The 25,445-nt window shown below is 39.9% G+C and overlaps 1 protein-coding gene across 4 annotated transcripts; it reads left to right on the top strand.

The window, feature by feature from the left end:
- Positions 1-4,444: 4,444 nt before the first annotated feature.
- Positions 4,445-25,289, top strand: LOC110975467 (uncharacterized). Of its 4 annotated transcripts, none has more exons than XM_022227992.2 (11): positions 4,448-4,720; positions 12,633-12,734; positions 13,156-13,503; positions 14,646-14,999; positions 15,678-16,028; positions 18,024-18,251; positions 19,000-19,038; positions 19,683-19,730; positions 20,361-20,414; positions 20,790-20,849; positions 22,697-25,289. In XM_022227992.2, the coding sequence occupies exons 1-11, from the start codon at positions 4,612-4,614 to the stop codon at positions 22,717-22,719; spliced, it is 1,716 nt and encodes a 571-aa protein (XP_022083684.2). In that variant the 5' UTR covers positions 4,448-4,611; the 3' UTR covers positions 22,720-25,289. The 4 variants fall into 4 exon arrangements, with proteins under 4 accessions (XP_022083689.2, XP_086986679.1, XP_022083684.2 ...); XM_022227994.2 differs by having other exon boundaries at positions 4,449-4,720; positions 20,361-20,408; XM_087130553.1 differs by lacking the exon at positions 12,633-12,734 and having other exon boundaries at positions 4,447-4,720.
- The last annotated feature ends 156 nt before the right edge of the window (positions 25,290-25,445 follow it).

The following is a 25,445-nucleotide window of genomic DNA, read 5'->3' as shown; positions in this document are numbered from 1 at the left end:
GTATGTACCTGGCAAACACCTTGTAGTGGCCGATACCCTGTCTCGTGTCCCACTAAAGTCACTGGTCACTGAATGTGACAACCTTTCTGATATAAGTACACGTCCATATGGTGACAAACCATTGGCCAGTTTCCCAGGGAAAGTTGGAGGAGATCACACGAGAAACTGTCCATGATCGTGTGCTCAGGCAAGTTACACAATACGTAACCAGTGGTTGGCTAAAGTACTCCAAGGACGTGGAGTCATCAACAGTGAGGCTCTACCGGCAGAAACAGGAAAACCTAAGTCTCTTCAAGGGGATTCTCACCTATGGAGACCGTATTGTCATCCCAGCAAGGATGCAACAAGAGATGCTCTCCAGAATCCACGAAGGTCACCAGGGAATTTCCAAGTACAAAGCGCAGGGCACAAGCTGCCAAATCTGTTTGGTGGCCGGGTATTGGGACCAGTATTGCCCAATACGTAGTGAGATGTTTCTACTGTCAGTCCATGCAGTCAGCACTTCATGCAGAACCCTTGATCTCCACCCCACTTCCAGATAGACCTTGGCAACGACTCGCTTGTGACCTGGCAGAAGTCAATGGTAGACACTACCTAGTGCTGGTGGACTACTACTCCAGATGGATTGAGGTACACCATCTTCGCAAGCTCACATCATCGGCAATTATCAATTTTTTGAAAGCTGCTTGTGCCAGATTTGGAGTGCCAGAGGTCATAATCAAAGATAATGGCCCGAATTTCCTCACCGAGTTTGATGACTTCGTCAGAGAATACGACATTCAGCACCATACTTCCAGCCCTAACTACCCCCAGCCAAATGGGATGGTGGAGAAAGCAGTGCACATCGCTAAAAAGATGCTCCTGCAACCTGATCCACTCCAAGCACTGCTTACTTACAGATCCATACCAATTCCAGGCCTCAATCTAAGTCCTGCACGCCTACTCGTTGGTCGAGAGCTACGTACCACGCTGCTCACACTTCCTCAAAATCTTCGACCCAAGACCGTCAACTCACACCAGTTTAATAGCTACCGACAAGCATCAGAAGGCCAAGAGTGAGTCGTACGTCAATCAGAAGCAGGTGATCCAGTGCGTATCTGTAACAAATCGCACTTGAGTCCGGTGGGAGAGGTGGTACGAAGGTAAGTCTCTCTCGCTCATACATCGTGAACATCCAGGGTGTGGAGCATCCACGTAACCGTCGCCACTTGCTGCGCATTCCAGACCCTGAGCCAGTCCTGGAGGATTAAACACCACCAGACCACATCAACCAACAGCATCCGAGACCAGCAATGGACAGACCTCATCGCACAACGAAAACCCCACAATGGCACCAGGACTAAGTGATGTACTAAACTCGGAACTGTATTACTAAACTCAAAACATCCAACTTGAACTTTGAGGAACTTTTATTGAAATTCATCACAAATCTGGACATTGGACTGACTTTATGAATTTCATTTCAGTTTCATTCAGTTTTAGAACACAACAAACCTTCGTTTTGGATTTAGCAGTATAGAACTCGGAAAGTGAAACATGTTTTGTTCTATTCCAACATTTCTACAGCTTAGAGCATTGAGTAAGACACAAAGTTTTGGATAGTTCAATTAGTCTTTAACACCAACATTTCTCAACCCAAACCTTAATGTCTCATTTTGATAGAACAGTTCAACATGTGTTTGTTGTCTCTGTGTTCAACAAGTTTTATTTGTTCACAGCTTAAAGGGGGAGGTGATGTGTACCCAGGCACCAACTACACGTTTTATATTAAATCAGTGACGGCAGTGGCGAATAAAGATATAGAAGATAGCAGCCTCCATGTAAAGCTAAACCGACGTTTGATGAGTCCGTTCCTTTTGTCCCATTTACTGGATATAAAGAACCTATAAACACAACAACATGTAATGCCTCTGATTTAAAATTCAACAATCATCCGGTAACCACTCTTGTAGTAATTCTTAAAATTATCATGGCAAGTATTGTAAAAAAGTCAACTTTGAACAACGAAAAATAAACAATATTACTTACACCAGTATGTGAAGTTTACTGAATTTGTTTTGTGTTCTTACTGACTCGTATGACTATTGAGTAATATTCTCGGCTACGATACCGGCCGGAAACGTCTGCACATTATTCCATAGCACAACGGGGAAAATTTGCCCCTTTGCTAAGCGTTAAAACGTAATGCTCCACTCTGAATTTGTAAAATTGTATATATGTGCATGCAAATGGTAACCGGACGTAAAACACCATTTCAAAAGATTGAAAGTACAGCCGGAGCCAAAAACATATTCATGTACAGGGTAACGGGACGTAAAACATAGCTAGTTCAAAGGAATTAATGGGGAATTAAGGTCAATTTTGTAACATCATTTCTGATCCTGTGCTATTCCTATTAATCCCTAGGTCGTCTTGTACCATATTAAATCATTGCTATTCATATCCTTGTGGTCCTAAATACTAATGCCCAAGCCTATTCATGTAATCCTTTCCTTTTTTGTAGCAAAGGTCAAATTGTGCCCAACTGCCCCGTAACTACTATCGGTTAATGAATGGAAATTTGATGTGCGTGTCAGACGCTTGAGAAACTCGTGAGTGAATTTTTCCATTTTTTTTTTACTGGACACTTAACACGCACGTGAAGGAATGTCTGGCTGCCACTCTAGCCTGACAGACAAAATCTACTGATACGCCCGGGTATATAGCCTGCAAGAAATGAGACCGAGGGGAACCCCCCCCAACATGTCCAATCCCCATACACATTCCAGACTATTGTTACTTAACACATCCCCCCAAGATGTCTGAAAGGAATTCCCCAGATTCCTGCGAGACAATGACCAACACAAAGCAGGGGGGTTCTCTCCGTCTCATGCCTTGCTGAATATGCCCGGGTATTTCAGCCAGGCCTGCTGCCTTGTAAAAAGAGCCCAGATTGTGCGGTGTTATATAACTTTCTTTTGTTCACGAACCTGGCACAGTGCACTGCTGACCTCTTTTCAATGGGGGCCACATTAGCGTGCAGTGGTGCTGTGTGGTTCATTGCTGCGGTAGTGGAGTGCTCATATGCAGCAAGGTGTGAGACGGAGAGAACCCCCCCCCCGATTTGTGGTGGTCATTGTCTCGCAGGAATCTGGGGAATTTCTTTCAGACATCTTGGGGGGATGTGTTAAATAACAATAGTCTGGAATGAGTATATGGATTGGACATGTTGGGGGTTACCCCTCGGTCTCATTTCTTGCTGGGTATAGGAGTGCTTTTGTCCTCGGTGGTAATCTGCTCGCTCTAAAATGCCCCGAAGGACGTGGTATACTGTATCAAAAAATGCTGAATTATATCTCAACTTTAAAGAGTGAAAAGATGTCGGTAATACCCAGTAACCTAGTCTTTTGTCACAAGTACGGTCCTTTGTTAGACAGCCCAGTTCCGTTTGTCCGTTTGATTTTGTAGACCCCGGCAACGCATATAAAGCATACGTGTCAGGTAACAGAATCCCCGGCAGGAAGTGGATAATCACAGCATGCACTGTCTACACAGGGAACGTTGCCATTCAAATTGTGTTCTCATTTCATCGTATGGCATTCTGTTGGTCGCAATGGGGCTGGCCATTTTATAAATCCCGCAATTTACCTGCCACACCCTGCAGGGGAAAAATCAGGTTTTTGTTGACAGGATATGCTAACATGTGCTCCATAAGTCCAATGTCTCCCTACTTCCCCAGAAGTTATCTCTAAATATTGTTTTTCCCTGGAATATGTCTTAGTAAGACTATGTGCTCAAGCCAAAGATTTATACAGTCATAGATTGTACACGATTTTTCGATTCAAAACAATTCTCCAAAAGCTTGTATGAAACATTTGTTTAAACGTACACCAGTTAATAACTCCAGTCTGCAACGATTCGTACAATGCAAGGATAAGGTTCTAAACTCCTGCTCTGATTAGTTGAACTGTCTAATGCGCCCAACTTAGTATTCAGTTGCAATCAGACATTTCAATGATGGGGGAAAATTTACTCACTATGGGAACGAAAGACAAATTTCACTTTTATTGGCTCAGCTCGAAGTCGTCATCTGTTGTGGATTGACGCGGTGTGGGACTACCAAAGGAATGTCCGGTGGAGACACTGGACATGGTACTCGGTCTTGGTTATGTTTTGCATCTCTGCATAGATAATCTCCATCTAGGTTCATGCATGGGAAGCCTGTTTGTCCTGTATCCGGCCATTGTTTGGTGTGGATTTTTACGCTCCGTGTGTGAGCGGCGTAACAATGGCCCGCAGGCTTTTTGTTGTCCTCGCGCGGTGGCGCCCTTCGCATCTTTTCGCGACATCATCTCTTTCATGGAACTATTCAACTCTATGATAATATGGTGACCTGTGCTTACGTCAGCGCCCCGATGCGGTCAGAGCTAATTAATTATGCGGCCCGCAGGCCCTTGCACGGAGAGCCTTAACACCTACTGCAACCATGGAGAAATAAAACCATGCTGCAACAAATTGTCTCTTGGAGTCCACATTTTATTACTTAAGTTGGGTGATACTTCTTTATTAATCCTCGAGTGTAAATTACTAATTTATAAACAATGTCTCTTTGATAATCAGTGCGTTTTATGAATGGCGGAGCAATATATTTACTCACGGCTTTGTGGCTGTGGGCGTTGGGTGTTATCAAACTCTCCAGAGTGCGGTCTTTTGTTACTACTGCGAACTGAGCAACACACAGGTAGGAAAGTTGCCCAAAATTCCTTTTGGTACCTTTTCTAGGTTACGAACCCTCACTGCATCGGTATCATCGTGACCACTGGTGGCCAAAGAGCATATCAGTTAGTATTATACTTGAGGCTTATGACATTTTGGGGGTGTTTTCTTAATTGCATTCGTGGGATTCTTCACAACAGATTTCTGTGCCTCACACATGTAGGCCTACGCATAAACGAGAGGTGTCAAGTCGCTTTAATGCTGTATGGTAGACCTGGTGTGTAACGTACGCGCTGTTTATTACAGCACAGCGCAAACGTGGGACTGCACTTTGCACCGGTGGGGCATGATGACAACATTCTCCGTGGCTAAAACTTCTATGTTAAGAGTGGGCTTTCTAGAATTATACAATGTACATTTCCATGCAAGTACATATGCTGATGGATATTGTTATTGGTGTCGTTAGAACTGTATTGACAGCAGCTCGAGACTTTGAGGGCTTAATTGCCTGCATGCTCAGACCGTCGCCAGTAAACCTAGCTCCAGAACTCATCAATATCTGAGCCACCACACCGGGGTAATTTATCAAAGTGCATATGCTATATTTCAATAACATGTTTTGCAAGACCACTTTTAAAACTCTGAGAATAATAACTATTGTGTGACTAAATTGTACCTTGTATGTAACACTTTAGTTTAAACAATAATGTAATTATTTTACATACAGGGTTTGTTTTGAGGTGCAAACTCAAGTGCTGAAATGAGACTGATGAGTCATTTAGAATAAATACTTGATAGCATATACAGTGTCCAACTCATCCTTGGGGGAGTATTCTTGGTGCCTCATCATCCAATACTGAGGGATGGACCTACCATCCCACCACCATGGGCGGCCTAGAAATCCACAGCCGGTCACATTAATATTCTGGAAATTATCCTTTCCACTTAGTTCACGCGCATGCGCCAAAATTCTGCAAAGCCCGGTACTTTCCAGAAGCTGTCTGAAATGGCTTTGGGCTGGGCAGTCGGCTAAAAATTAGCCCAAATCCATCTGCTGAAATTTTCCGATTTGTGTTTAATAGTGCTTCTTAAATTTATACCACACAAAAAATAAAGGCTTCAGATTTCGTTTTGTGATATGTTTCTTGCGAACCAAAAATGGCATTTCAAACAAAACAGGATTAAAGACTCTAAGTTAGGCCTACATGGTCAGGTCATACGCTAAAAGGGTATTTAAAAATCAATTTTAGAATCGTTCTCCAGTTTCGTATCACACTGCGTACTATATATTCGAATAGGTATTTAGGAATGTTTATTATGTTATTTTCGGGTCATTACTAATGTCCTTTCTAAAAGAAGTTCAATTTTAATATTGTTGCTCTCTTTTGAATGACGGTCGGCCATGATTTTTAAATTTAAATGTACGTGGGCCCACACTAGGAATGTCCACTTACCTACTGTGGACATTCATTTGTTTTCGTGCAGTTAAGAAAACTCTGTGAAAAATACTCATTTTTCTTGAACCAGGAACAAGATTTTCGGCTTGTTTTTTGTACAAGGTGTTCTTGACTGTTCCTCTTCCTTTATTACAGATGACCCCTACCCCAAAAGGGAGGAACGTGTGTAAGTCCACAGGAGGTTACCCTTTCCTGCTTCCTGTGGATATCTTTTTAATTTCATAGGTTCAATTTTCTATTGTACTTTTAAACCCGCCCCTGAAAAGCTAGACAGCAAAAGATCAATGACATATAATTACATTTTGAAAGATATATCTACTGTTTAATTCAAAAATGAAAAATGAAAACTGTATGAATAGGATAATTTGTTCTATTACATAATGTAGATTTTGTTAAGAGTAGCCCATGAAAAACACATACATTTTCCAACTAAACATGTGTAAGTGTTGAAACTTGTCTTTTAAAACGTTATAAAGACATAAATGAATTTCAAATGACTTGAATTAAAGATGCAGGCAACAGCTGTGGAACAGCTCCTGGTTCGATGATCCTGCGTGCCAGCACTGCAATCCCTAAAAACTTTGAAATAAAATGCACACATACAAAAATATTGGAGTAAAAAGACACAACGTTCTTTAAAACAATATGGGCTTGAATTCAGATTACGTGACAGTTGTTTGTCCGTGAACTACCTGAAGATGGGAGTAATTTGTGTGATCAGGTTTTCACTGTCAAATATATAAAAAGTATATCAGTTGATTCGCTTGATCTTAAGATGTTACTGCTCCCACTATCGATAAACTTTTGATGGAGTTTGCTGTTGCCGACTATTCCTTTTCCACTTTATCTTGATACTGGTTGTAAAAGGAATGAATAGGATCTCAATCAAGAATTTTAAGGGGGAATTATATGGGGTTAAGGAGTAGCATGTTATCATGATATTTCTGCAGGACTTGAAAAAAGGGAACAACTTCATTTATGATATTAGACTGCAGAATAGTTTGTGCATAGTATGAAGACCGTGTAAAACCTTAAACTAAACTTTCAAAGCTCCTTTTGTGCTTACAATCAGATGACAACTTAAATTTGGCACACTAAGACTGGTTTAGTAGCTTCAGTTTCTATCATGCAATTAATCCACTAGCCCTGCCAACATGAAAATTTTTAAAAATGTATTTAAATAGCAAATCCTGACCGATCTCAAATTATCAAATATTTCCGGTGTGAAGATAATAAATGGCATGATTCATACTTATTTTATATTTGAAAGTGCATTGTGAGGTGGTGTAGGCCTACATTAATTCTTGATTCAGTTGTGCATTTGATATTGCTATGGTGGTGTACTTCCTGCTTTGTTTACAATAGAAAGAAATACTGACTCTGCAGTTCTGGTGTGTATTATGGGCCTTCATCCGTACTTTTTCTGCAAAAAAAGTTGTGGAAACTTCCATATCTGCTTAGGTGAGGCCTGACAATGGGTGTTATGAGTGGTCCACAGAGGTGTAATATATTAAATTAGGTGATGCAGTCTACTTGCAGGTATTTGTTCAATGTTAACCCGTTTTCAACTTAGGGGCACAGATCCTGTTCCCACCCTATATACGTCATTTTTGTCTAGGCCTTCCGGAAAGGACCTCTATCAACCCTGACATGGAAAATGAGTATTCCAACGGGTGTATACATAGGCCTACTTTCTTTCAACGCAGCATATTCAAAAACTAATCGTCAGTCCCACTTGTTTTTGCAAATGGTGTAACACACCTTTCATGTATATTCTTCTTGATTAGGCCTATACATTTTTATGTCGATTTTGGTTAGAAGAGTGGGTGACTTGGACTATATTCCAAGTGCTGCAGTGCAGTGTTCTGGTGTTCATTTACAACGAAATGTATTACATGTACTTTCAATTTCCAACGCTCTTTCTTTTGAATAAAAACCAGCTGGAGCGCGACTGCGTGCGGCCTTACTATTGTCAGTGTACAATAACGTGTGACTCATGAATCATGAACGCAGTTTCTTTTTCTTTTCTTTTTTTTTAGTGACAAAGGATTATAGACTGGTCCCCGTTCCTATTAAACATTCACTGAAAAATTGCTTGGGTTACATTTTAACCCAAAGAAGCGTGGAAACTGCAACTACCCTGATATGAGCTGTGTTAACCAAACTTTGGGTTGAGAATTACTTTCTGTGCCCAAGTTGGTTTGAAACAAACTAAACTATTAGGTAGTTGTAGTTTTCACCCTCGCTTGGATTAAAATTTAACCCAGGCAATTTTCAGTGTTGGCTCAGGAATTTTGTGCTACCTACCCGAATTGGCGGTACTCTGTTGCCTTAGATTCCCTGATATCCACACGGTGTCGTTGGTTTCTCCAAGCCTCGAATTTTTTTTTTTTTTTTTTTAAGATTTTTTGGATTTTTCATTGGCTCCGAGCTCCCTGGCTGCTCAGCACATCTGTCTCCTCTGTTTGATATTGGCGTGACATTGGACTTCCACTCACCGGCACCGCCAGTTTAATTTTATTAACGAAAAGGGACCCACTGGGACCCACTACCGTTGCAGAACGTCGGTGAGATTAAAAAGCCAATTTCTTTGTTGAAGTTTTGGTCATAAATATATGCCTACAAGCAGTAAATCCATTTATCTTGAACTCGACGAGCCAACATTGTTAACATGCGGACATGGTCGTACGATATTCCAGGAATCATTCATAGGCTTTTTCTATTCGAAATAGTTTGTTCAAAATCAAAGTCCTCAGAGTTCACCTCCCAAAGAGCTCTTAAACCGTCTAATGGGGAAAAAGTTCCATGAGATGGACGTCACTTGACGTCAAGGAGTGGTCTGAAAATTTTAAGTGTTTTCTAAAGTGCATTAATTGGGATTTTCCCTCCTAACTTAAGCTTTGCTGGGCTTGTTTTTGCTTTCTGATGGCTAGTAGGGCCTAAGTCACTGTAGGGAAGAGTTACTAGATTCCGTGTATGGGATTTCTTTCCTCTAATGCACCCACTGTAGAATTCAAGGGGAATCAGAGATCCCAATGGTGATGATAAGGTTTAATCGTGTATACGGGAGTGCTCTTGTCGGCCCAGCTAGAAGTAGCCATCTTTTTCATGACGGGATTCAACTATATGTTGAAATCCCTAAAAATGACGTCACAAGTCGACGTGCCGGCCGCCGAGCAGACTATTCACAATAAGCATGCGAGGTCTGCATGCACTACGGACGACTATTTCCTGGGCAGCACGACATTCAGAAGCGCTATACTGATAACACTGGATGCCAAGCTTCTCAGGAAACAGTTATGCAATTTGCGTGGGCGTCTCATACCGTGAGCAATTGTTGCAGTTAAAAGAAATTTAGAATGTGAAGTAGTCGACCACAGTGGCTTTGCATCCCTGTACCATATACACTTATGGGAAGTTTGCTGTATATCACTGTTGGATCCAAACTTTACAATTTTATTTTAAGCATCCAGATGCACATATCTAAGACCACACACATAATTTGCGCATGTATCCACAAATAACTGTATTTTGATCTAATACACTTTTTTCTGTATCGAGAAATTTAGAAGACAGCTTTATACTTATGTTTTGAAGTTTCAAGTCTTTGTACAAAGTTTTTAAAGAATCAACTACTTGGCAGCTTTAAGAAGATAGTTTTAGTGATGAGAATCTCTGTACCAAGTTTTTGAAGAACTGAACTGCACTCCTGAAGAAGACAGTCATATTACCTAAAGAAAAAATTCTCACATAAAATTACGATGTTTTTGAAATTGCTACGGATTTCATGCTATATTGAAATATTTCGCTTGAACTAGGAAAACGATTGTGTGTGTTTAAAGGGCAGCCACGATGACTGTTAGTTCTATTTATTCAATTTCAAAGGGCGGGAAAGGGTCGCAGTTCTACCAGAACCCATTTGTGGCACAAATATAGGAATAACCACCCCAAAATAGTTCAAATTTTTCTTTTGTTAAGATGGCCAACTAATAATGGTATTGATTGCAGATTGTGTCATTTTAATCAGTAGCGTTTAACATGAAGTAATGTGATGCTCTAACCAGCCATCTGCTAAACGTAAATGCAGGTATATTGGTCATTTTGACCAAAAGTTGGCTAGACATATTGCCCAATAGAATCTGTCTTGTATTGGCCACCTTATCCATTTTGTGATAGCAAAACAACTAGCAATATTGAGTACAAACAATGGCGTGAAATCGAGCAAACCAAGAATAAAAGAACATCTTTTATTGAAAAAATTAAAAATACACATCTTTGGTGTATCTGATGCACATTACTTGTACACGCTTTCAATGTTGTATATGAGTGCATGTACATGCATGTGTGGAATTCGATAGCCTTTCTATTTACACGCTCTGCCAAATATCATGAAAAGTAGTATTGCCAAACATCATGAAAATTGGAACATCCCAGATGTGTACTTATTCAATAAAATTTCTCGAAATGTTCATTAAGGCAGGCCCTGTGTAATAGCAAGTACAAGAATATGATCCCAATTGAAGAAGCAAAGAAACTGTTCCATCTTGTTTTGTCACTGAAATTTGCATAAACAGTTTATTCATATTTCAAAAAAGTACACAGTTCAACATATGATAAACCTAACCCCAGAAGTCAGCGGTGGTTCCTTTAGTCATCCTTATGGTATTTCATGTCTTGAACTTCGCTGTTATGTTGTTATAATTAACCTTGAATTGGTTGAATTTTTTTCAGTAAATGATTTGTTAAAAACGGTAACCACAGGTATCGTGGTCATTGGGGTTAACCAGAATGTCGGTTAGACATATTGCCCACGAAAGCCTTTTTTTATATTTCAAGATGTATTTCAAGATGTATTTTGCGTTGGAGAGATGTTAATTTATGACGTGTTTTGCCCTTACGCAACGTATGCATACGTATGTATATTTTTATATTAATTATTTCATGCATTTTGTTTTTAGACTGTACGTGTGACTAACAAGTTGATAAAAACTAGCAAAGATGTGCAGCGGAACAAACCCGAGAATAAAAGACATCTTGCGTTTTGGGTGGGATTCGAACCACAAAATCTTGTGAATTGGGAACCATTTCAAAACAAGGTTTTTTTTAAACTTGTGTACCTTGTATTGTTTCATATTAACCAAATGTATGTACATGTAGGTGCCCCAGTACATATAGCCACAATTCTAAAATAATTACCAATCAGTTGTCATCCAGCTAAACAAAACATGGCACTACTATAATGCCACCAATCGAATGTAGTGTTTTAGCGCTAAATTGTTCGCTTTGTCCGGTAGCCACATTCGATACTCAGAAGATGGTATGTACTTGACTGAATGCTACGTGTCCAACGGGAATTTTCTTTTTCTCCTTTCTCCAGAAAATTACATCAATCGCTAGAGGCTTCCTGTAGTTCGCCTGCATTGTTTATATTGATTTAAGCTTATAAGCTGTATTCAGTTGTGAGCATGCATATTCAGTGGAGGCTTTACTACATGCGTTGCATGGTTTCTGTGTTTTGTTGCTTTTTCAGGAATTAAAGTTTATTCTGAAGTTTTCAACACAATGTATATTTCTTTTCAGGTGGGATGTGCATGGATAAGTTTGATTTATTTCGAATTATTGTTGCATGGGGTGTGTATGTATTTAAAGAGGGCACAGCTGGTTTTGGTTGGTTGTGAACATGGTTTTAACATATAGATGTATGGTTATGTTTTGTATTTTTTATCGTATTTTGAGTTTTTTAAGCTTTGAGTTTATGCTTTACTTTTATATAAAAGTTTACGATTTACTTATTTATTTTCTTCAAAACCATGTAAACTTCGGTTTTCATTGAATTGAAGGTGAATTTCAGTGATTGATTTAATGATGATATATAGGACACTATTCAAAAATAAATCTAGTTCATCACAAACAAACTTCTATTCTATAAGGCTAGTCTAGGTGAGACCTTCGTACCTATTGCACTTCGACATACGCTGCACATTGTTCCATTGAATTCTTTTCTGCCAGTTCTAGCAGAAAGCTGGCATGAAATTTTTGCATCATAAAACAGTGTACATAGCTGAGACCATTACGGGTCGGGGCATGTTACCATTTTACTGATTGGTTTTATACCCAATAATGTAGGCTAATTGAACACTAACATTCCCACATATATGATTACACACACACCCTACAGGGTTAGGGTTAATATGGCTCGATCACAAGTTTAGTTTGGCCATGTTGCTGACTCCTAAATGTTTCCCCAAAACTGCGATCATGATCCATGCCTTCACCATTTTGATACAGTTCAGCTGCAAACTATGTCTCAATGTTATTGTAGTAAGTGTGCTCCGTTCAGTTGTGTGGGTGCATTGGAGCATACGACTGGGGACTAGCTACGTCTCTGTAAAAATCATCTCTAGAATTAAGCGCGTTCCTAAGTTTACTCAGTGCATGAGATGGATGACTGAAATGTGTATTCTGTATATTAACGTGCAGCCATGGACTTTTCGAATTTCTTTGTGGTGTTGGTCGTCGTAATCCTTGCGGTCATTGGACCTCAACCTTGGCCCGCCAAGTCTCTTGACCAAACAAGAAGTGGTAAGGTTGTATTTTAATCCTTCATTAAAGCTGTTTTGCAAGCAGGAAGAATAATGAACGCCCTTTTCGTATTAAATTTTTCTCCAATGTCTTAAACTTATTTTTTTCCTTCCCTAGGTATTCTCATGATTAGCATTTGCAGCAAGTTAAGGCTGGTTCATAGTCTACTTCAGGCGAAAGCGAAACGTTGGACAAACTGGAAATTTACAGCGAAATTTTGCCCGAGTTGAAATGTGTTCAACGTCTACGAATTCATTTGATCTGCCCCGACAATACGCGTTCGTTTTCTTTTTCGCGTAAAGTATGAACCGGCCTTTAGTTTTGATCATAGGATACCTATGAGGGGCAAAACTTTCTCCAGTAGATATTTCTTTACTCTAGACAGACGTTTGTTGGGTCAAGTCTATAATTTTTTTTGCAGAGACGTACGAAGCACCGATGCAAGTGACTGAAAAGACGGTTTACCTACAGAGTGGCCGTGCCTACCACCTGCCATGTCCAGCCCTATCACAAGGCAATACCGTGTCAGTCATCAGCTGGTACCGAGGACAGAGTTGGGATGTTTCCTCGCGAAAAAACATTCTCTGGCGCTTTTATCGCGGTGATGGCCAGAACTATACAGACGGAGACCGATACCAGATTTCACCAGTCTACGGAATCATAATTGATCCAGTGTATGTGAATTACACTGGTAGGTACTGGTGTAGAGTGATGTGTTATAGTTCTACCGCCACAATCTCCGAAGACTATCTGGATGTTTTTGTATTAGGTAAATTTAATATTCCCTTTGTGTAAGCTATTTTTCTTAATTAATACTCCGGTTGCGTGACATTTGGGGTGTAATGAGAATTTGCATCCCCCCTTAATTAACATATACATGTACTTAACTTTGCTATACACCATATGTTTAGGCCTACGCTGGATTGTGCAAATTCTTGCGTAAACGGATATGATCCCTTAGCTTTTTTCAGGAAGGATGAGATGTTGCAGTTGAAGAGTCTAATCCCTCAATTTTTGTAGTGTCAACGCAGTTGCTGGATTAAACCCCAAATTGGACACAGATCTAACATGCGTGGTGCAATTGAGCTTGGAAGTCCAAACCTCTACGATAGTTATTTATTTTGGAGGACTAAGTATGGTGTACTCGCTTCTGCACAGTTGTGCACAATACTAAACTTGCTTGACAGACACTTTGCAACCAGATCTCACTGTGCAATTCTTTCTCGTCGCGCCGCCTCGACTAGGCCTATCTCTGACTTTTGATCGCTTGACATTTATGCCTTTGGTCAGTTGGTCAGCTCTGTATTGCTCATTACATGCAATTACGTTTTATTCAGTGCCTTATTTAATGCCAAACACGTCCGAAAAGGTTGTCTTGCAAAGCCTCTAATTCCATGGCGTCTGATAAGGGCAGCACATTTATTTCGCTGACGTGTGTGTCTTTGTGGTATGATGATGTATTGTTGATTAGTACATGTATTAAATATTCACAAACGTTCGGGCCAAACATCGATAAGAAATTGAAGCAAACTGGAACAGCAATCATCTCTATCATCGGTTACAGTTCCAGCACTACTATCCTTCTGGGGATTTAAGAGTTCTTTAAATGACAGCCGTTTCCTGGAAAAAATTTCCATTTTGCCACCGGTGACTCAAAACCTTGCTACAACACCAGTCATCTAAACATACCACGTTAACAATACTTGTTACTCTGTCGAAATTGCAGTCATACAGCATTTAAGATCCTGTCTCTATTGTCTTAACTTGCCTTTCCTGCTAACCCGTGTAACCATGTGACACCGCTGTGGATAACTATCTGATATCCTTGAAATATTCTGATTTCGTTAGCGGTGTTATAAAGAAATAACGACCGACGGTCATTAGTTTCGGTATGAATTTGATTCTCTGCAGAAAAGACATTTCCTGATAACGAGTCGATCGTTAATGAGACGGCCACATCGATGGACATCCAGGGTCGTAACACGATCAACTGCTCACTTCTGCCTCAGCTGCAAACCCCGACAGACTTAATAACAGTGTACTGGACAATCAAAACATCAGATGGTCCAAGTCTGGACATCATTGTCGCCAAGTTTCCTGATGGAGTGATCAAGTCAGCTCTGGAATATGATCAGACACATAGCCTGACTGACAAGGATGTGTTAAAAGTGCATAGATTCTCCAAACGACAAGAGACGTACTGCTGCCATGTGTTTGAACAAGGAAGGGACCTAAAGACAGCTTGTGTTGATGTAACTTGGTTGGGTGAGTGTCATAAATCCTCAACTGTTATGAGATTGACGCCTGGCAGAACACTGAAATATAGTTTCTGAAAACATTTGGTGCGAAAAAAGCCTTATCCACCGGAGTATCAAACAACTAACTCGGCATCAACAAAGTGGATAGAACCCTCCCATACCCCTAATAAACTACTTGCCCGAATGCTTAATTAAAATAGAGTAAATATTCTGAGGGCTAATTTTGTTTGGACAAACTTTAAGTGCAGCTACCTAACATAATGATACAGATTTCCTTTTTTTTTAACATTGTACACGTATCCACCCAGTTGTATTGCTCAAGAGACATTATTGTTACACCTGCACTTTGGGCTCACAACTGAACATTTCCTAAACCATTCCAGCTCCCTTGGGAGTACACTAGCCTGATGTAGCCCTATCAAGCGCACACAGCTAACATAATCATATCTGCCTTTCACAGGTACCCATTTACTCCTGGGTGGAGAGAGGCACATGGGGGTAAAGTGACTTTCCCAAGATGGCAACAAGCTACCACCAGCTGGATTCGAACCCCTGACCCTATGATCAAAAGCTGCAAACCCTAACCACCATGCCCCGCAAAGTTTCCTTCCTTCATGCGGCACTTTTAGTAGTACTTTAATTATTTCACTTTTACAATGTGAAGTTGAACTTACTTCAATTACAGCTCTGGCGACCGAGAAGTGTCCAGCCATCGAAGGTTTTGAGCCAACAAATGATGACTGTGCTGTTAATGTGGCACCGCATGAAAAGTATCAGAGATTTGATTGCTCTATAAGTGCGGTCTACCCAAAGCCAGCCCTCAACTGGTCCTTCTCAGACTGTATGGGGACCCCAACATTCTTCACAAAATCAATAACCACCGAGAACCAGACCACTAAAACTTTGAGCGTGAAGTCCTCAATTTACATTGTCGATTTCGAGCCATCACTATATGGTTGTCGTTTCAAGTGTACCGCCGGTGGTCAGGCCATTACAGATCAAACAAGCTCATCTGTTGTTACTTTTAGTGTTACAAGTGAGTCTTTATTTCTGACAATGATCTTTTCCTTAAAGCGCAACTCCATTGGTGAAAGAAATAAGAAATCTGCCACTAGTATGTGTACTTGGAACTATGGGTCACATAAACCCGGATTTAGCAATATTTTTGGTTAAATAAACTCACTTTTGAGACCCGTTTCTGCCGAGCGCCATGGCTAGCTTTCGCGAATGAAGCTTGTCGTCATCGCTCATTTACATCTCATGAATACGGCTTTTTCAGAGTTTTGTCCACGTAGCACCGTGGAAACGGTTCTCCGGCTGGTGCATGTACGCACTGAGCCGGCGCACTCGGGTCAATGCAATTACACGTGGTGGTGTAACGCGCGTGTAGCTACAATTGCATGCATACTGTCCTTGAGTCCGAGGCGCAGAGTCTTACTCTTCGAACCAATCGTGTCAACCAGAACGCGCACCAACGGGATCCTGATTGGGCTGACGATGGGGCCACTGCTGGTGAACGAGGCTGTGAAGGAGATCAAGATCGTTTGATAATAACGGCTTGGTACGTTCAGAATAAAGGACAGATGTTTTGAATGTTTTTATGTTGTTATTTTATTCAAAAAAAGTGCATGCCAGGCTAGGCCGTGCAGCTCAGGCTTGCAGAGCTTTGTACGAAAACATATCCACGAAACCAGGTCATGTCAGGTCATGACGTTTTTCGTTTCCACGGTGGTACGTCATCAAAAGGCATTTCTGCGTGGCGCCATCAACGCTACAAACGAGGAAAGTTTTTGTAAAACCCGCCGAATTGGTCCATATTTGTATCTCACTATTATTATTTATATGAGTAAAAACGATTGCGGTTACACCATGGATCAATCTCTTTCTTGAGTATGTGTGGTTCTGAGAAGAACCAGGGAATAACTTGACGTTTCGAACGGTGTACTCTGTCCGTCTTTAGGAGACTGCGGGATTCCAACTGGGAGTGGAGCTTATATGGCGTAGAGGTGGATGTGCTGGATGATGTCTTCAATGAGTGATGATTGGGGAACTAGGGCAAAGTTCATGCCTCGTGACAGAACTTTGGTCTCGTCTGCGGAGAGGGCGCGCTGACTCATGTTGACCACGGTGTGACTGCTGAGGGATTCCTTGGAGCGGAGATGGGGCTTTGTTTGGTACCGGTTGGAAGATACAGAACATCTCATTGGACTGAAGGGTTGGGGCGAAGAGATATAGAACATCCCATGGCCGGGTCAAGGGCTGTAGGGATATAGGAGATCCCATTGCCAGGATGGGGGTGGGGCTGGAACCGCTGCGGGCCTTGTGCTTGGAGATCTTGAAAAATCTGGATCCCTCTCAACACCATAGAAGCTCCACTCCCACTCAGAATCCCGCAGTCTCCTGGGGTTGCTTTTAAGTTGACTGCCCATTAAGTTCATGTTGCGTTAAATTATTTTGATTTTGCAAGAATCCAAAAGGTACAACAAAAACTCAGAAGTTTCTGAATTTGTTGAACCAAGAAAAAAGGTTTGATGAAAGATCAACACTCTTAATGAAAAAAAGACTAAATATTCTCTTAATTCTAAGGAGTGAAAATTCAATCTTTTCGACTGAAAATGCACCCCTGCAGTCGACAACTAGGGACCCTATGTTTTGGCAATAAAAATTCTTCTATCAAAAGGATAGAATTTTCACTCGAGCTTCGACTGAAGTAATTTTTTCTTCAGAGTATTTCAATCCAAATTGAGAGTAATTTTCACTTTTGATTGTCTTGTCTCTAGTTTCACACTTTTTTCGACTTAAAGAGTAAACCCATATCTCGCAGCGCACTTGGAATACTGCAGACCAAAAAATCAAAACCAAACACTTTTAAACAAATTACAAACTATGGAGGGCCTGACTTTTCGATCCTACAAGCATCTTTGAAAAATCTTGAGAAAGATTGTAGGTCATTGTGGTCAGCAAGCAGTTTGCAGCAGTTTTGTACTACATACACTTTTTAATCAAACATAGTGGTTGTTTTTTATTTCAGGTGGCACAGAAGCTCCGACCCTTTCACCTGTCTCTCCTAATGAGAATTCCTGCATTTGCGACTGCTCTTTTGTGGTAGCAGTGATTTTAGTGCTTTTCGTCGTCCTGTTGATTTATCCCAAAAGCAATGCGTTTATTCAACGCATATTAGATAAGATCCGAACAGCTGGTCGCTGTATTTTTCAAAAGGTCCGTATGCACTGTCGTGTAGACGAAGGAATAACTCAAGGTAAATCCTGGTTTAATCAGAGTTGTAGTCGAGTACTTGTTTCCGAGTACCATGTACTGCCGAGTACTTTGACTGCCGAGTACAAAGATAGGTCGAGTACTTTGCCAGCCGAGTACATGTACTGGTTTCCGAGTACAATTACTTGCACTTCCGAGTACAAGTACAAGTACTTCTAAATCCGAGTACGAGTAGAAGTACTTCTAATACTTTTGTGTTATATGAATTAAACCGTTTAATTCGTTTAACACAAAAGTATGCAGTTGCAATTTCTTTAAAGGAATTTTGCCTTATCATTGCTTTCTAATACTTAGGAAACAGCTTGGAGGTTAGTCTTTGGAAGATATTGTGGATTTCGAGAATTTCTGCACTCTAAAGACAGTAGAGAAAGACGAATAAACTTTCCCTTCTGTATCAGTGAATGGGAATTGTAAGGCCAGATTGATACACGTTCAAATTATAGTTCGTTTCAGTGCTAAAAGAGGAGCATTTCTTATAGATAAAGTCGAAATCAAAAGACTACATTGAACTTCTTGTGTCTGAGAAACTACTTTTGAATACTTCAACACATGGACATCAGTCTGGGATGGATGACAACAAACATTATTATGGTACTCACGCGCAGAAATATCTTTTCTGATGCTTGGGAAGTATACACAGCCTATATAATGTGTGTTTCTGAATTGCTCATGTACGAATTATAAAGGTACGGCAAAATAGTGACATTTATAATGCGTCTCTTTATTAACAGAGGAGGAATATCAGGCTGGTGGGGGAAATGATACAACAGGTTTGTCTTTTTGATGTTCAAAAGATATTTATCTCATGTCGTTAAATCTGTCGTTTTGATGAGTACCTGTTGTTTATGACCAGTGACTATTTAATTAATTTCAAGTTCAAAGAGCTGAACAATTTTTTCCTACTAATTTGGAATTGATTTGATCTAAGAAGTATGGAATATGCAAGTGGTAATGAGCAATCTCAGTCCTTAACTGTAGTCACTTTTTTGTAACATGTACAGGTAAGGACTAGGTGTAGTTTTACAATATTGTTGATTTCTAGAAATCCACAATACGTGAAATGGAGGAAGACGTGTAAACTTTCTCGTATCAGTTTAGGCAACTCTTTTAGTTTCGTTTGAATGCTGAAAGGGGCTCTTTGTTACACCTGCAAAGTAACAGCTAAATGATTACTTTGAACTTTTGATATCTGAATGATAATTTCAAAATGATTTGAGGAATAGTGTAACATACATAAGAAACTTTAAACAGAAAACTGCACAAATGAAATGTACAATTACGCAAAAATACCTTTTATGAAGCATGCTTAGAAAGTAGATATTGGCCTATTAATGTATGTTGTTAACTGCTTAAGTACGAAAATACACAGATGCATTAAACAGAAGACATTTATCATTTGTCATTGTATTAACAGTGGATATACACCTAGAAGATGCGGAAACCGATGACGCCAGTATAGCAGGTTTGGTTAATAGTTTGGTGATCAACAGACTCTAGAACAAATGCTTTCCTTCAATTTCTAAACTGTCATTAAATCTGTCGTTTCAGTCGGTAATTGTTCGACGGCCACTTGATATTTGATTAATGTATAAAGAGGTGAATTTCAATGTGCAATTGATTCATTAAAAGGTTGATCTATAAACTCAATTTCCAATTACATAGTTACAAACTTTTTTTGCACGTCTGAAAGAGTTTAATCATATAAATTGGTATATATCTGTGCATAATTGTAGTCAAAAACTTTTTCTTTCCAGAATTTATAGTTAAGCTTTAAATCAAGCGTGGTTGTCTAGACCCCTCCCCAAATAGCAGGCTCTTCGTTACACCTGCAAAGTGATAGCTAAATGATCACTTTGAAGTTTTAGTATCTGAATGATAATTTCGGTGAATTTGGGAATTAATGTCACAGACAAAAGACACTTTAGAAAAAAGGAATACGTGACAAATGAACGCAAGCGTGTTCATGTTACCAAACACGCCAGATACCTTTGCTGAAGTAACCTCAGAGAGTATGTTTCTTAACTGCTCATGCACAGAAAAACAAAGGTACAGCAAATAAATGACATTAATCATTTCTACGTTTTGTAAATAGAGGAAGAGTTCCAAGTGGATGGGGGAAAGACGAACGCCATTATGACAGGTTTGGGTAATAGTTGATGTTCAAACGATCTTAAACACATACTTTCCATCAGATTCCCAGCTTTCTTTAAATCTGTCCTTTCAGTCAGTACTTGTTATTTAAGACCATTGACTGTAAGTCGATAAGATGACAGTTTGATAAAAAAAGTCCCCTGGGCAATTTTTTCCCCATATTTATCTTTTTTACTTTTTCCGTTACATCTATGGATTGTATTTGATGGCGATGAGAGGAATATTGTGAATTTGTCTTTTCTGTAAATATTTCGAAGAGTTTAATTGATGGGTCATCAAAGACCTGTTTGTATAGTTTCTTTTAAGTGTTGAAAAGAACAGCAGTTGTCTATAGATTCTTAATAACAGCTATTGTGAATCTTTCCTGCAGAAGGAGAACCCATGCTGAGGAAAATCATTCCCTCTGGCAGCGTCGTGCACACAACAAAAGGTAAACCATCTCCAATTGCTGAAAACGTAATTCAGTTTAGTACTCTGTGGCTTACAAAAAGCATTATGTCCCTTAATTTTGTACACGTAATAAACACAGAAACCGGAAAATATCAACTCGAACAATGGGCGTTAATCCAGGGGAATTCATGGAAGTATAATTATGCCCCCCACTTTTTCAGGTGAGGGGGGGCATAGAATCCCCCCCCCCCGACACATCTTGTGGAGAGCAAATATTTAAAGCGGATTGTGAAGAATTTTTCACGCTTCCGGCGACTTGCGTTCAGTAGCACTTGAAGGGAAAACAATAAAGCCATAAATATGCCAGTTGGAATACACATTAAATTGGCATGTCGAGGCAAGTCACCCCCCCCACACGCACACACCTTTCCCTATCCCCCAATTTACGCCACTGATTCGAACATTATTACGGTACCAAAAAATGTCAAAATATCTTTTCTCTGATTCATACTCAGAAAGAGGTAAGTCATCAGTGTATGCATCTCTCGACAGCTTGTGATCAAACTCTTGTTAAGTTGAATATCAAGAAAATAAACACGTTGTGATGCATGTGATCTAACCATGGTGTATTATTGAGGTCATCGACATTTATTATGTATGCAATTTAGCGATTGGTTGGGAAAAATTAAAGAACAAGTTATAACGCTGCTGCAAGATTCCCAAGACGTTAGTGTGAGCTGGCGCACAGTCTAATTATGAGTCGTTAGGGGGTGCACTATGCACGGTGTCCGCTATCAAGCACTAACGTCTTGAAACCAAGACTAGCTGTTGTTAAATGTGCGTTTAATTAAGACCTGCTCAGGAGAATGGACGAGACATATAGGGGGAATTCTGAGGTATATTTGGAAAAGGAGTATAAAATGGACGGGGCTGTTCGGAAAAATGAAAAGTGAAATGCGGCTCGGACTTCAGTCGCATCCATTCTCCTAAGCCTGCCTTAATCGCACGTTTAAGACCGGCCAAGCACCCCTTTATTCCTTTACAAATTATGTGTCTTTTTATTAACCCTGCCTACAAGCAATATCTACTCCATTTTGGAGAGCCGTTTTGCTAATTACTTGATTAAAAAAACACGGCCAACTATCAAAGCCTTCCATGATATCCTCCCTCTGTTTATGCTGAAAAACCTGGTTTAGTCGCTGTATACGCAGGGGCTTCCCTTTAGCCATGGAAACAAAATATTCGAGCCAGTCCCTGAGTGAGGCCCATTGAACTGTGTTCAAACATCTTCCAGATGTGAGTCCCAAGCGATTGTTTACATCAGGCCTGCACTTATCAATGGGATGCCCTCCAAGGACCCTTTCAATGGGGTCGGGCCCCTTTGATGTTTGTGGCTTGGGCTGACACATGTCACATTAACCAAATCAACTCTGCTTATAACCAGTCTTCTTCATCTTCAGTTGCACCCCCACCCACCCCCGCACCTAAAAAAATCCAATGCCATTTCTTTTCTTTGGGAGTGTGGAGGATATCCAAGTAGCAACTTTGAACCATTTACCACAGAGTTTGGGTCAAAACAAATACAATTCACACAGTATCACAATGAAATCAGAGGAAACAATGCCGTGTAGGGTTCAGATGAAATATGCATGTTGGATGAGGGAAATGAGTACGTCGGTATGCCAGGTCAGGTTGATACATGTATTTGTTTGTTAAAAGTTAGATGTCATTTACAATTCACTATATTTTTTCTGTCAGATTCCTTGCTGGAAGTGAATTTGTCCTTTCATTGAGTACCTACTATTTTTAACCACTCATTTATAAAAGGTTACTGATATTAACTTGAAATTAATGTCTCTTGTAACTATTCTGGACTCTGAATTAAAGGAGACGTTCAAGGGAACCCTTAATCTGAGGCTGCACAGAACAAGAGAAGTGTGAATATTCGAGGATCAAAAACGTTATCTGCATGTACATTAGTGACGCAGGAGTCATTGATGTGACGGGCTGGAGATACTTAAGACGCTTGAGCCTAAAAAGGCGCAATCCAGGACGTTATTATCTTTTAACAATGTGGAATAAGATCACCCAGCGTTTTAGCAAAAGTTCTGTTTTTCTAATTACTTTGTTCTGCTTTTGTTTTGACTTTTTTTCTCATTTATGTTTCTCTATGCATTTTGTTTCATTAATTCACTTCAAGTAAAAGTAGTAGAGTGAAAGCATTACTATGGCAGTAACGATACAACCCGGAAGTATCTAGAGCATGTCATAGTGTATTCTGTGATGCAGTTGTAGCTTACTTCTGTGTTTTTGTTGAATTACATTACTATATATAACTTACGCAAAACTGAGAAATTGAGAATTGAAAAGATGCTTGGAATTATGAAGTGACTCTTTATTTCTGTATTTTCCGACAATGTGGAGGGCGCAGGGCACAGAGGTCTTAATCCTCGCTATTTACATGTGTTAAAAAGCAATCTCTGACGTGCATGCTGATCTAGTGATATTCGCGCAGGCATATTCGCAATCAAGCAGTGTGCACTTTCATGTCTTGAATGAAAATTAAAATAATGAGGGGTACACGAAAACGTGTATTGGTCATGCTCGGAACTGTGGCCCAGTTTGATTCTGCAAATATAAGCCTACTTAGCAATTTCCTTCAAACTTTATATGCAGCCTGGCCCCCAACAATTAAGTTCTGCTTGTCTCGCACCATGTTGAAATACGAAACCACCAAGCTTTAACATCTAGCCGCCAAGCTAAAACGTTTGACTGCACTAGGTATATGTAAATTCAATACTGCAACCTACACAATATCTTAACGAAAATTACTGTCTACAAATATCAATATTAAAATGCTTTCATTAACACTAACCTAAGTCCAGTGAAGGCAAAAACGGAAAACTAATAAATCGGAAAGGCCATAACTTTTGCTTTAAAAAACACCGAGGCCTCGACCCCAAACTACATGTATACCCATTTTATTTTTATCACTAGTAAGCGATAATTTAAACAAGTAGAACAAAGGAGTGTCAAATTGTTTTGATATCTGCAGTGTCACTTTCGATTTATTAGTCAGTTGCAGCAATGCAAATCAATTCATTTTGCTTGCATTCGCTGCACTCGGGCATTGATCAAACAAGTTTCTGGACCAAGATGGAGGTTATGTGGGTGTTGATTATTGTGCTTTCAGGACAGGTGCTAGGTAAGCACTTTTTTAATTGCGCTTACTAAGTACTGATGCTTTTGAGCTGAGGAACTTTATTACTTTGTCTACATGCATGTGCTGCAACCTAGTATTATTTTGCCATTATCAGAAAAAAACAAGCATGATCTCCAAAGCAAGCCGCACTATTTGCGCGCACTCTGTGTGACAAAATACTGGCCCACAAGATACATGGCAGCCATGGAAACCCGTTGGGTTGGGAATTCTCACCCAATGGATGGTGGGAAGCATAGCACTATGATTACAGTAATCCTTCTGTAAGTCGATTTGTCTAGTTAAATAATTCCAAGAATTCAGGTCCATTGAAGTGTTTATTGCTTTGCACATAACTGTTTATTAGCATGGCTTATAACAACTGTACAAAAACTCCTTACTTAGTGTTTCATTTAATGTATTACTGATGTGTTCAGTCTAGAATGGACCAAATATTTTAGCCTATGCATTAAGCAAATTTACAATATGTCCCTAGGTACTAATAAAAACAATGTACAAATGTCTGCCCACAAAAGTAGTTTGCTTCCTTTTGAGGGGCAGTAGGAATAGCATTAGGTGACCTGAGGTTGCATATCGAACAAAGGTATCAAGCATATGCAAAGATGTGTTTTGAAGGGTCAAAATCCTTGATTGTTATATTGAAACTTTGTCCAATGTTATTCATGTGCATACTGTTGTTTGTTTACTGAATATTGGATTCTTTGTATTACTCATGACATTTCTAACTGGAACACACAACTAGAAGTGTATCTGATGTCCATTGGCTCTTATTGTGTGAAATCTGTGGAGATAGACACTGGACAGCAAAAGAAACTAGCCACTCCTGTCAAAAGCCACACACACACACACACACAGCCATTCAGTAACCAAGTTGCTGGGCATGTCAATTTCTTCTTTGTTATAAAGATAATCACTTGTTTTGGGGCATGTGATTAGTAAGGGGTATTGCAGCATACCTGTGTACAAAAATTGTTTATTTCTATGGAGTGAATTTTTACGTGTGGCCTTTGACAGAAGTGGCAAGTTTCTTTTGCTGCCCAGTTTAGAATGATTTTAGTGTAGAAATGATTTAGTGCAGAAAACCTTTGAAATTTTAGGGAAAGCTTGTTTTCCTATCTTTGATAACAGTTGTGTCTGATATTATATTCAGGTTTAATCTTTGCTGATGAAATGTTTCAAACACGATCACCCTACTGTACATACTGAATGTAAACTTTAAACAGAAACTGATACACAATAAAGGCCACCACTGGGACAGAATACAGCGGGCAAAGTCCTTTCACTTTCAAAGTTGACCTGTTTAACATCATTATTCAAATCACTGGCACAACCTTGATTCACCGGTTTCATTGGATTCGTGAACATACTTGTGGCACGTAGGAAATAATGTAATTTGTAGGTTCACTCTTTAAGATG

This window comes from Acanthaster planci, linkage group LG20 (assembly GCF_054643075.1).
Source record: "Acanthaster planci isolate LZ-2023a linkage group LG20, COTS_SCS, whole genome shotgun sequence".
Taxonomy (NCBI): domain Eukaryota; kingdom Metazoa; phylum Echinodermata; class Asteroidea; order Valvatida; family Acanthasteridae; genus Acanthaster; species Acanthaster planci.
Note: the sequence above shows the minus strand (reverse complement) of the source record. Positions and strands in the feature narration are given on the sequence as shown.